Source organism: Parasteatoda tepidariorum, chromosome 2 (assembly GCF_982258835.1).
Source record: "Parasteatoda tepidariorum strain Cologne lab strain chromosome 2, Ptep-v5.0, whole genome shotgun sequence".
In the NCBI taxonomy this organism is placed as follows: domain Eukaryota; kingdom Metazoa; phylum Arthropoda; class Arachnida; order Araneae; family Theridiidae; genus Parasteatoda; species Parasteatoda tepidariorum.
The window spans coordinates 77,915,131-77,927,969 of record NC_141756.1 but is presented as its reverse complement, the minus strand read 5'-3'; the positions used below and the strand labels follow the sequence as shown (position 1 = coordinate 77,927,969).

At 30.0% G+C, this 12,839-nt stretch overlaps 1 protein-coding gene across 3 annotated transcripts in view; it reads left to right on the top strand.

Annotated features, from left to right (window-relative positions):
- Positions 1–12,839, top strand: part of LOC107442808 (DNA mismatch repair protein Msh2) — a 45,282-nt gene that overhangs the window by 26,990 nt on the left and 5,453 nt on the right. For all 3 annotated transcript variants that reach the window (XM_087157554.1, XM_087157555.1, XM_087157556.1), the window contains exons 20-23: positions 6,656–6,751; positions 7,658–7,719; positions 10,329–10,496; positions 12,625–12,716. In XM_087157554.1, coding sequence (XP_087013680.1) covers positions 6,656–6,751; positions 7,658–7,719; positions 10,329–10,496; positions 12,625–12,716 — 418 coding nt within the window. The remainder of the gene's footprint in view (positions 1–6,655; positions 6,752–7,657; positions 7,720–10,328; positions 10,497–12,624; positions 12,717–12,839) is intronic.

Below are 12,839 nucleotides of genomic sequence, written 5' to 3'. Positions count from 1 at the left end.
CTCGAAATAGATTTTCTATCATTTTTTGGACCTAGAAACCCGGAATTTTGGATTTTAATTTGTGCTTCATTCTGGATTAATTATTTTCTTGAAATTTTAGAAAACTTGAACTTACAGGTACTGTACTTTTATTTATTTACAATCTCGAAATGGAAACCATTGATAAACTTAGAGCAAAACGAAAGATTGCTAGAACTAATTGTACTAAGTTAATTACGAAAATTGACACATTTGAACAGAATCTCAATTTTGAAGATGAAATTCATCAGAAACAATTATCAGAATATTTACTAGATCTCGAAGAAAAACGAACTGAGCTTAAAAACCTTAATGAATCAATTGAGGAACTAATCACGGATAATGATGTTTTTGAAACAGATATTAAAAATTCTATGGAATATGATGAAAACATAGGTGACTCCAAAATGAAAATTAAACTGTTGTTAACAAAGTTTAAAATAAAAGAATCAGTTGGCACTAATAATGTTAATGTTCCAAATGTTAATGTTTCGAATGTTAATGATAGTAAAAATATTCCGATTTCTATTAATTTGCCTAAACTTAACATTCCAACTTTTAATGGTGATTCAACTACATTTTTAGAATTTTTTAATAGTTTCAGTAGTGCTATAGATTCTAATGAATCATTAAGTAATGTTAATAAATTTATTTATTTAAAATCTTTTCTTTCTGGGGATGCTTATAAAACAGTAGCAGGTTTCGCTTTAACAGAGGAAAATTATAAATCGTGTTTGACCTTGCTAAAAGATAGATATGGAAAATCGGAACATTTAATTAATTGTTTTGTAAACAAACTCTTGGAAATCGAACCAGTTAAATCTTCTTCAAATATTCAGGGACTTAGGCATTTGTATGATGAAAGTGAAATCAGTATAAGAAATTTACAATCTATGGGTGTAGCATCAGATAATTTTGGTCATTTATTAATTCCGATTTTATTAAAACAATTGCCCCATAACTTAATAGTAGAATATCATCGTAAAAGAGATCATAATAAATCGGGCGATATTAGTGAATTAATGAAATTCATAAAATTTGAAATTGAATCTCGAGAAGCAGCTAATGCAGTTTCTGTGATTTCTATGAAAACTCACGAACCAGCTAGATCAAAAAACGAAACTAGATATCCTAAAAATAGAAATATTCCTACATCAGCCGCTTTAAATACAATTGTTAAAAATTCTTGCATTTTTTGTAATTCATACTCGCATACAGGGTTAAAATGCAAAACGTTTACTGATGAGCAGAAACGTTTTAAATTAAAAAAGGAAGGACGCTGTTACAAATGTTTTTATAAAAACCATTTGCTAAATCAGTGTAAAGTTAAAATCAAACCTTGTGAAATATGTCAAAGTTTTCAACATAATTTATTGTTTTGCCCAAAGTTAAAAAGTAACAATTTATTACAAACTTCTCCCCCAGATAACACCGAAACTATTCAAATTCAAGAGAATCAAGCGGTTATGTCTTCTGTTTTCAAACCTAATCAATCATTAAATAATACTACTTTATTGCAAACTGCTAAAGTTCATGTCGAAAATGGATCTAAAAAACTAATAGCTCGAATACTTTTTGATTCTGCTTCTCAAAAATCTTTTATTCGAAAAGATTTGGCTAAAGCATTAAACGCGAAAAGTTTAAGAAAAGAAAAACTTTTTGTTTACACATTTTCAAATCGAAATCCTTCGAATGTGTTAATATCACATTACGCAGTAGGTTTCCCCCCTACTCAAGTATAAATATTGAAGCATTAATTACCGAGGAAATTCAGAATTTGATCCCCAATTAATAGAAACTTTACTTTCTCAAGGATTTAAAATCGCTGATTCATGGGATGATAAGAAACCCATTCAAATATTGTTAGGTGCTGATTTCTTATATTCTACTATAAAGGGTGAGTTATTGAAAATAGGCAATAAATTATTCCTTCAGCCGACGTTGTTTGGAGATTCTTTAGTAGGTCAGGTGCCAGATGGTCCTTTTAAGGGTGCGGCTTCTTGTTTTAACATTTGTTGCACTTTAGCAGATACAACTGTAAATGATTTGTCATGTTTATGGAATATTGAATCATTTCTCACTACTAAAGAGTTAGGAAATAAAATGAACTCGGATCATCTAATTAATTTTGAAAACAAGTTGCGGTTTGAAAATGGAAGATATGAGGCGCCGCTTTTATGGAAATCTGAGACAGCTCGTGAAAATTTATGCGATAATTTTGAGATCGCTGAAAAAAGATTTTGTTTACTAGAAAGGAGATTTAACGCTGACGAATCTTTATTTGAAAGATATAATGAAGTTATGAAAGAACAATTAAAAGAAGGGATTATCGAAACTTGTAAATCTAATTGTTTTGTGGGCTATACAATGCCGCATAGGGATGTTTTTAAAGAAAATGCATCCAGTACAAAAACAAGAATAGTTTATGATGCCAGTAGTAAACGCGGAAATAATTTAAGTCTTAACGAATGTCTTATATCCCGCGATAATTTATATGCTAATCTTGTAGATATAATTTTAAAATTTAGGGAACATAAAATCGGATTTTGCGGAGATATTGCTCGAGCTTTTTTACAAATACAAGTTTCGGAATTTGATAGAAATTATTTATGTTTTATCTATTATAAGGATTGCGATAAAACTCAACTCCCTACAATGTTTCATTTTAATAGACACTGTTTTAGAGTCACCTGTTCACCTTTTGTTTTGGCAGCAACTATCAAAACTCATATTAAAGCTTATAAAAATGCGCATCCTCTTGCATATGAAATGCTGAATAATTTCCTCTATGTTGATGACCTGTTTTATGGAAGTTCTTCTGTAGAAGAAGCCTTTCAGTTATCAACAGATGCTGTTTCTATTTTAAAGGATGCAAATATGACAATGAGAAAATTTGACACAAACTCGAAAGAACTTAAAAATTTATGGAAAAACTCCAACTCCGAAATAGGAATTAATGAAGATCCTGATTCTCATTTAAAAGTTTTAGGACTTAAATGGAATAATGAAAGTGATATTCTCGAACTTGATTTAAGGTCTTTATTGTCAAATTTAAATGCAAATAAATGCACTAAACGGAATGTTCTTCATATTGCTGCTAAAATATTTGATCCATCTGGATTTATTTCCCCCATTTTGATTCGTGTTAAAAGCATTTTACAAGAATTATGGCAACTTGGAATCGATTGGGACGATGAGTTTAGTGGGGAATTAAAGGACAAATGGATAATATGGTGCGATGAGATTAATGAACTTCAGAACTTGAATATTCCTCGATATTATTTTCCCGATTTAAATTTAGTAGACAAAGACGTGCAACTGCACGTGTTTTCCGATGCTTCACTGAAGTCTTTTGGAGCTGTAGCATACTTCAGGTACAAAACATCTAGAAGTACTTTTAGTACTAGTTTTGTAATTTCTAAGTCCAGAGTAGCACCCCTTAAGAAATTAACTCTACCCAGATTGGAGTTAATGGGAGCTATCATAGCCGCAAGAATGGTGAAACATCTCAAGGAACTATTTAAAAATTTTGATAAAATATCTTTGTGGTGTGACTCGACGATTGTGCTGCACTGGATTAAAGGCTCAGCGTCCAAATGGAAGCAATTTGTGTCTAATAGGGTCACAGAAATCCAAGCAATCACAGATCCTAATGTTTGGAGACATTGCACAGGCAAGGATAACCCAGCAGATCTCTTAACCAGGGGGATTTCTTGCAAGGACCTGATTTCTTCAAGAAAATGGTTTCATGGCCCCGCATGGTTAAGTAACTCAGAAGACACATGGTCATGTAATCAAGAGTCTGAAATTGAAGCTGACATTGTAGAGTTGGAATCCGAATCCAGAACGAAAGTTTTGGTTTCCTCAACAATTGTTTCTGCCAAGTTAATAGATCCTGATAGATATAGCAGTTTGAGAAAACTATTAAGAGTAACTGCTTGGGTACTCCGTTTCGTCCACCTGCTAAAAACAAAACTTCAACCGAAGGGTCCCCTTACTTCCGATGAACTTAACAGAGCGGAACTATTTTGGATAAAATTTGTTCAAAATGAAGCGTTCCACGAAGATAAAAATAACTTGATTGCAAAGAAACCTCTTTCCAAAGACTCAAAACTGCTTTGCTTAAATCCATTTCTTGATCAAGAAGGTGTCTTACGTGTCACTGGACGCTTAGGCAAGTCTGATTTATCAATGAATGAAAAACATCCTGTGATACTTCCAGCTAAATCCAAATTAACAGAGCTGTTAATTTGGGATTCCCATGAAAGAGTCTTCCATTCTAGTGTCTCTCACACGTTAGTGCAAGCGAGAGAAAAATACTGGATTTTAAAAGCTAGACAAACAGTAAAATCACTACTCAGGAAATGTGTAATTTGTAGAAGATTCAATTCTTCTCCCGGAGACCAAGTTGTAGCACCGCTACCAGCTGAACGAGTGGAGCAATCTTCTCCGTTTTCCGTCATTGGAGTGGACTTTGCTGGTCCTCTCTTTGTTAAAAACAATGAAAGTAAACAATACATCCTGTTGATTACATGTGCGGTGACAAGAAGTGTTCATCTTGAGCTAGTGGGAAATTTATCAACAGATACTTTTCTCCTAGCCTTTCGCCGTTTCATTGCTCGACGTGGTTTACCATCGATAGTGTTTTCTGATAATGCGCGTACCTTCAAACGTGCTGAATTGGAAATAAAGTTGATGTGGTCAATTTTGAATGATACAAAGATGAAAGAATTTTGTGCCTATAATTGTATTAAATGGAAATACATCGTTGAGAGAGCTGCCTGGTGGGGCGGTTTTTACGAACGCATGGTTAGATCTGTAAAAGTTGCTCTTCGGAAAACCCTAGGTAAATCCTCCCTAACTATTGAACAATTGATAACTGTTCTTTTCGAAATTGAGGCAATGATAAATTCTCGCCCAATAACTTATGTTGGAAGTGATGCGGAAGAGCCAAATGCCTTAACACCGGCTCACTTTCTTTTAGGTAAAAGAATAACATCTTTACCCCCGGTAAGACTTCACCTTGATATAAACCTCTCTTCTAGGAAAAACCTAATTAGAGCTTACAATTATAGAGAAAAATTAATGAGAAATTTTTGGTCTCGTTGGAAGAATGAATATCTTCTAAATTTAAGATTGATTAATTCAAATTTAGTTAAGGGTAATATCCCTCCATTTAAGATTAACGATATTGTTTTGATTAAAGAAGATCATTTGCCTAGAAATTTTTGGAAATTAGGTAGAATAATTTAATTATTTCCTGGGAGAGATGGCAAGGTGAGGGCTTGCAAGGTAAAAACTGAATCTTCAGTTCTTAAACGCCCTGTACAATTATTGTACAATTTAGAAATTGCAAACTGAAGTTCAAATTTATTAATATTATTATTTGAAATAATTAATTGGCATATCATAATGTTATTGATGTTTAAAAAAAAAATATGTAAATAAATATCTAGAATTGCATTTTTAATTTTATAATATTTAGTTAATGCAAATGCTTTAACTAATAATTTCTTGATTTACTGTATTAAATGTTGTTCGTTAAACAATATTTTTCTAGATAACTTTCATTGAATTTTACTGGTTATTATTTCTGAACTGAATATGCAGTGAAATTTAGATACTTGATTACTTTATTATTCTTATATATATTCTTATTCTCGTATTTGTATATGAAAAAAGTGTTTTATAAGTGTTTAATTATCTTGAATGTCTAATATTGTTCTCCAGAATTATTGTGTAAAAATTTATTTTACCAAAATTTTTTTAATTTTTTATAACAGTTTATGTTTTTAATTAGAGCATAAAATAAGATTTGTTTTGTTGTATTTTTGAATTTAGCTCTAAAATTTGAATGTTGAAGTTACAAAACTTTTTGAATATTTGCAATTTGAAATATTGTAATTGAAAATTCTTTAATCGAACTTCTTTTTTTAAAGGTATATTGTATTTTTTACAATTTTGATGAACCCCCATGGTTCATGGGGGGGCTGTGTGTTACGAATTAATTCTTTTTGGCGGCGTCAATTCGTCGCCAATCAAATTATATTTTATTTCAGTTGTTCTCGATGCACTCATGCCTGAAGGAGCATTTCTTGAAAGCTCCTATTTCTTATATTTTTTTTGTTTTGTTTCAGTCTAATTATTATTTGTTTCATTGTTACGTTTGTTAATAAATATAGAAGCTCATATTAATTGTTTTCTTACTGACCAGGGCATCAAATGGTAGAGATATACGCATATCCCGAAACTCGAAATAGATTTTCTATCAATCAACTATGTATTTAATAAGATAGTGGTACTATGTATTTAATAAGATGAATGGTGATATTTTTCCTTACTTGCATATTATAGTTAGGTTACAATGCATTATAATATTAAAACTTTGAAAAAGTTAATTAAATATAAATTTTTGTAAATTAAGAAATAGTTGCTAAACATTCCATTAATCCTAAAGTTAGAGTTAAATAGAACTTGATCTCCATTTTCTATTCAATCAAAAAATAAAAAATTAATATTAATATTGTTTAAGATTTTTTTTTCTTTTTATTATCTTAATTTTTTTTATCATTTTTAAAAGATCCTGTACTATATGATTTTTACTGATTATAACAAATGTTTTATTGTATATTTGCAGATTATTTTTACTTGTGTTTAAAAGATATGCGTCATCCTGTTCTAGAAGAAAAATTACAAAATTTTATTCCTAACTCTGTTGAATTGTCTGCTCAAGGTAATTTCCTAATTAATTGTTTCTTAAAACATTTTTCGCTTTTTTAAAAAAAAATGTAAAAGTAAGGCAAAAATAATAAAATAATTTTTTTTTAAAAATGAATAAAATTAACTTTTTTGTGGTAATAAAAACTTATCTTAACCAAATTTTTTATTTAAAATTTAAATTCAACTGTCTACAGGCATCTTCTTAGTGTAAGTTGTCAGCTCTAAAAACATTTGTATCGTATTATTTTTAGAAAAATAAGGAAAGTTTTAGATAAGAAAATAAATTACTCATTAACTATTTTGTGTCAAATATCCTCTAATTAAAACTGTTCAAATTGTTAAACAAAATAAATGTATAAAAAAGTAAAACTTTTCCACAACAGCCCATTGTAGGCTAAAGAGTCAGGGAAGTTAAGGCTCCACAATTTTGTGAACAATGCCGTGATGGTTAACATTAAACACCAGCCAATGTGGTCAACATTAAACACCAGCCCCCCTCTACTTCCTAGACAAGCTGGTACCCAACATTCTAAAGCTTGGTGTGCATCAAGTGGCCACCAGGGATTGGACACTAGCTCTTCACAATGACAGTTCAGTGCATTAATTGCTGATAATCACGTCTCAAGATAACAGAATTAATTATAAGCAGTTATAAGTATGTTTTAATTAATTGTTGATGGAAAAAATAGAAAATTTCTAATATTGTAAAGTTATTGTATTTAAGTCTATTCTTTGTATTGATTAAAGAAACTTATCATTTGTGACTGCATATTGTAATTATTCTAAAATTCTCAAGATGTTACATGATTTTGTGTATACCTAAGAAACTTATAAAAATAATAATTTTAGATTTATATTTAGTATTATAAAATATGAATTTTACTATAAAAGATAATATATATATTTTTTTTCAAATTAGGAAAGAACTTTTATTTTGTTTCTGGACCAAATATGGGAGGAAAATCAACTTATATTAGATCTGTAAGTATTTAATTACTAATTGAATTAGAGTTTTTTTTCTTTTCCACATTTTAATTTTTTTTTGCAATTTGATATTGATGTGTATAGTTTGAATGACAAATGTTATCTATTATTAGTTATTTTTAAATTAACATTATCTTAAAATTATTTAATTATTATTTGGATTATCAGTTGCTTAAAAAAAAGGTTTTGTGTTTGACTGAAACTTGTTTTTTTATCATTTATAAATTTTAATGATTTAAAGGTACTTAGTACTAAATAAAAAAGTTAATTTGCTATTACTAACCGTAACTATTAAGGTTTATTAATAATAAATTTGTAATTATTAATAAAAAATAGAACACTTTAAGAAAATTTGTTCTTATTATAAGATTTATATATAAAATGAGGTTTATATATATTTATATGTTATAAGATTTTTACGAGCTCCTATCCAAACTTAACGTTTTAAAGCAGTAGACATAGGAAGTTTAATTGCAGACAATTTTTTATTTTACAAAATCAGATTCAAAAACATACTTTCTCTAAATAAAAATTCCTTTTTCTCTTGATTTATATTTTTGACCCTAAGAATGTGTGGGGTAGAAATATGTCTCTTAATGTAAGCAGAAGAGCAGTTAAAAGATAATTAGCATATTTAAGGTTAGGTTCTTGAACTACAGTCAAACCTCGCTATAGTGAACCTTCAAGGGACCGAAATTTCTGTTCACTATAACCGGGAGTTCACTATATCCGTTACGCAGGTAATTTACCTAATGGTTCCCAAACTCCTCCCTTTTATTGCACATTATTCAAATAAATGACTGAAAAATATTATGTAGTAGCAAAAAATGTGTTATTTTTCATTACTCTTCGTCTTGCATACAAATAAATTAGTAATCTGTAGCTGATGAGCAATCCTCAACATCAGATATCGAAAAAATTCCCGACTCTCGGATAATTTCTCCTGAATTTCTGTCGTTCCGCTTTTTAAACCTGTCTAACCTGCTATTCGAGCACACAAAAGTAGTCTCATGAAATCACTTCGCAAATGCATCGACATTTCTCCAGATACTTCGATTGGTGAACCTCTTCAGTAATGCTTCTTCAACATCCTTGTGGTCTGCTTTTCTCAACTTTTTTCTGCCATCTAAATTTTTTTTCATGAGCAGAAATTATTAATTGCCTATTTTTTCCATATGTTACAAACAGCAGATTTGGATAGTTTATATTCCCTGCAAATATCAGCTTGATTGCATCCATTTTTAATTTTTCTGATTATGCCCATTTTATCATCAATGGAGAACGCTTTATGATTACTGTTCGTCATAGTTAAATTTGAGACACTTGTTTGCATGATTTTTTAAACTGAACTGAGAGCAAAAAGAAGTTGAAATGAGGGCCTTATCAACACACATTAGTGTCCAACCCTTTGACCAATAATGAATAATTGCTCATTCCGTGTGACAGAAAATGCATATTGATCTCACCTGGGTTGGAAACATCTGCTTTGTTTGTTTAGGGATGGGAAAGTGAGATAAAAGAAGCAAACAAGATGAAATGCACTATATAGATGGTTTGGAAAATCGGTATATGTATTTTTTTTGAAGTAGAAATTTCAAAATTATTACAAAAAAAATTAGTTGAAGACAGAAAAAAGTTCATTATATCCAATTTCTTCAGTTTTTTGGTTCACTATATCCACAAAAAATAACATTATCCATGTATAGCAAAAGCACGGAACCGAACATTTTGTTCACTATATCCGGGTGTTCACTATAATGGGATTTGACTGTATTAACTTAGTACAGTAGGGAACCGATTATTCGGAACGATAGGGACCATCGCTATTCCGGATAACTGATTTTTCCGGTTTTCTGAATCGCTACAAGAAGCCGTTTCTTTTTATTGTTAAACCCAACTAAAAAAAACATTTTGGAAATAGTCTTAAAGAGAAAAAAACGATGAACTAATATACTTATGATTATTTCCAAAATGATGATAAGGTAAACATCTTTCAAAAAAGGAAGAAAAATCCTAAAATCTTATGAGGAAAAAAAAAAATTTTTTTTAAATGTCGGGAAAATTTATCGAATTTTGTTCCGGTTTTCTGATTTCCGGATAACGGGTTCTGTACTGTACTTGAAATCTAATCTTAGTATTTAAGTACTAATGAATGAAAATCTGATTATAAGATCAAAAGTTATTAAGATCTTCTATTTTTTATTTTGTTCACTCCAAATTATATGAATTATGAACTAAAATAATATTTCTTTGAAACAATGTTTTAAAACCTTCAGATCTCATGCAATTTTTTGATTTTATTTTTATTTTATAACCGTCGTTGAACAGCAGACCCAATTTCATGGGTTTACGACTACTAACGTTCAACTCCGTAGCCTTGTAATTTTGACCCAATCCAGAAGACAAGGAAACTCCTGGATCAGTACCCCCAGAGGTATTGCTTTGTTGTGGGAACATGGAGGACTTTGAGACTCGACAAATTTAACGTGCATCAGTCACCATTTACTACACGGGGAGTCTTCGGACGGCGAGGATCGAACCCACGACCTTTATTTTAGATTCACGATTATATTTTAAAATTTTTCTGATCTCCTTTTACATTACAGGTGGCAATAAATGTGCTTTTAGCTCAAATCGGGTCCTTTGTTCCTTGTTCATCAGCAGAAGTTTCTCTTACGGATGCCATTTATACTCGAATAGGAGCTTCTGATAATCCTACTAGTGGAATTTCAACATTTATGCATGAAATGCTAGAAATGCAACGAATGTTAAAAGTAAGTTGTATTTCATTTGTCATAATTTTCTGTTGTAAATTGTACTTACAGTAAAGTGGAGCTAAGTTTTGAATTTCGCCAATTAATAATCTTAAGTAATCTTAGTTCTTTTTACACTTTTTATTTTGAAAAGTAGTAGTTGTAGTGACATGGTCACTATAACTTATTTGAATTTAAATATTTTTTATCAATATGTGCTTAAGTGTTTTAATTTTTATTTAACTTAGTCATTTTACAGTGTTGCCAGTAAAGAATGTCAACAGTGATTTTTGTGACCAAATATCTTTGTGATCAAATATGTTTTTTCTATATAGGGGTCTAATAATTTTTTTGTCCCCACCAACAGCTACATTTAGGGGATAGATTTTTAAGATGGTTGGCCAGTGGGTCAAGGAATGAAAGGATGACCTAGATTTCTTAGTTAATTAAAGAACTTTATTTGGAGTTTATTTTCAAAAGTCTTTTTTTCCCATCTGCTTATATGTCTACAGATTGGCAAACAAATTTTATTAAGCCCCTTAAACAAATAATTTAGTAAGTTTAGGAATTAAAAATGATTTTTCAGTAATATTTTAAGCTCAATTTTTAAATCTGAGTGAAAATATAATTTGCAGAGGTTTTGATAATTTTCAGAGCCCTTAGATTGGATGGACATTCTATTTTATCTTTTTATTGTAATTTTTGAAGTAACTAAACATCTATCACATAAAATATTGACAGATGGGAGCAAATTTGTTATATGCCTTCAGTATTTTCTACTGCTGAGTAATTTTTCTAATTAGCAGATCCAGCTAAATGATAAAAATAGCTTTTAAAACTGGTAATAAAAAATGCTTTAAAAAAAATAATAATATTAGAAATGTTGGCTTCTATAGCTACTTTAATAATTGCATTGACAAAATAATCATGTTAGCTAAGTGGCATCAATGAGGTTAAAGTCGTTTTCTTCCATATAAATAAAGTTTGTAGTAGCTCTTGTAGTTTGAACTTATGAAAATTTCTTGCTCTGTCTCTGTTGTTAAAATCATATAATATATGTTAATTATTTATAGGGTTTAACTTTCTCAAAAGAAGTCTTCTCTAGCAAATGTTTTGTTTATTATTTATTTTTAATTTTTCCTTAAAGATTTTCTGAAGAAAAAAAACTAGCTGATTTACTTGTCTATTCATTTAAGTTATCTGATTTTCCTTTATAAGCTATTTTAAAATATTTTGCTTAGTAAATAAATTTTTATTAATTTGAAATTTTTTTAAAATTGTGTTACAAAAATATTTATAGTAGTGTCTGATTATGTAACCACATGTTCTACATCATACAAATTTGAAGCCATTGATAGCTTCACCTATTTGGGGTCTAAGATTAACGACAAAAATGACACTACACAAGAAATACACGCGAGAATCACGATGGCCAATAAGTGTTTTCATGCTCTAAGAAAATATCTTAAGTCAAGCCTAATAAAAAGAAAAACAAAAGTGTTACTTTATAAATGCCTTATACGATCAGTGCTTATATACACATGTGATACCTGGACAATGACTCTTGGAGATGAAAATATGATAGCTAGATTTGAGAGAAAAATACTGCAAAGCATTTTTGATGGAATAAGTAAAAACAGTACCTGGTTTAGAAGATCAAACGCGGAACTTTACAAAGCATATAAAGAACCTGATGTCATTAAATTTATCAAAATTCTAAGGATTAAATGGGCAGGCCACATAAGAATGGAGGATAGTAGAACAACCAAAAAAGTATTCAGTGCCAGACCAACAGGTACAAGAAAAAGAGGACGTCCAAACCTAAGATGTTTAGACTGCCTTGAAAAGGACCTACAAGTTTTAAAGATAATAAACTGGAGAACCTAAGGGAAGAATGTCTTGGTATAGGCTTGTTGAGAAGGCCAAGGCCCATCCTGGGCTGGCGTACCTTCTACTCGCCTCTCTGCTGTTGAGAAATGAATACCAAGTTTTATGGAAAATAATTATTGTTTTGTTTGATAGTATATTTCTTAAAGCAATTCTAAAAACTGTAAGCATGAAATCTTAAATTTTTTTAAAAATTTTTTTTATGAATTTATTGATGGTTTTATTCCATTATCTTTTTTTCTGATTAAAATATGTTTTTCAGAATGGTACCTCCAGGTCATTACTCATCATTGATGAATTGGGAAGAGGTACATCAACAGCTGATGGTTATGGACTTTCACATTCTATTTCATGGTATTTTTATTACTCATTTTGTTTATTTTTAAACATATGTATTTACTTTTGTTACTTTTGCTATTATTTAACTTTTATATAAAGTTAGACTTATTAAAATGGCCTTGTTTGCAATTTTTGTTG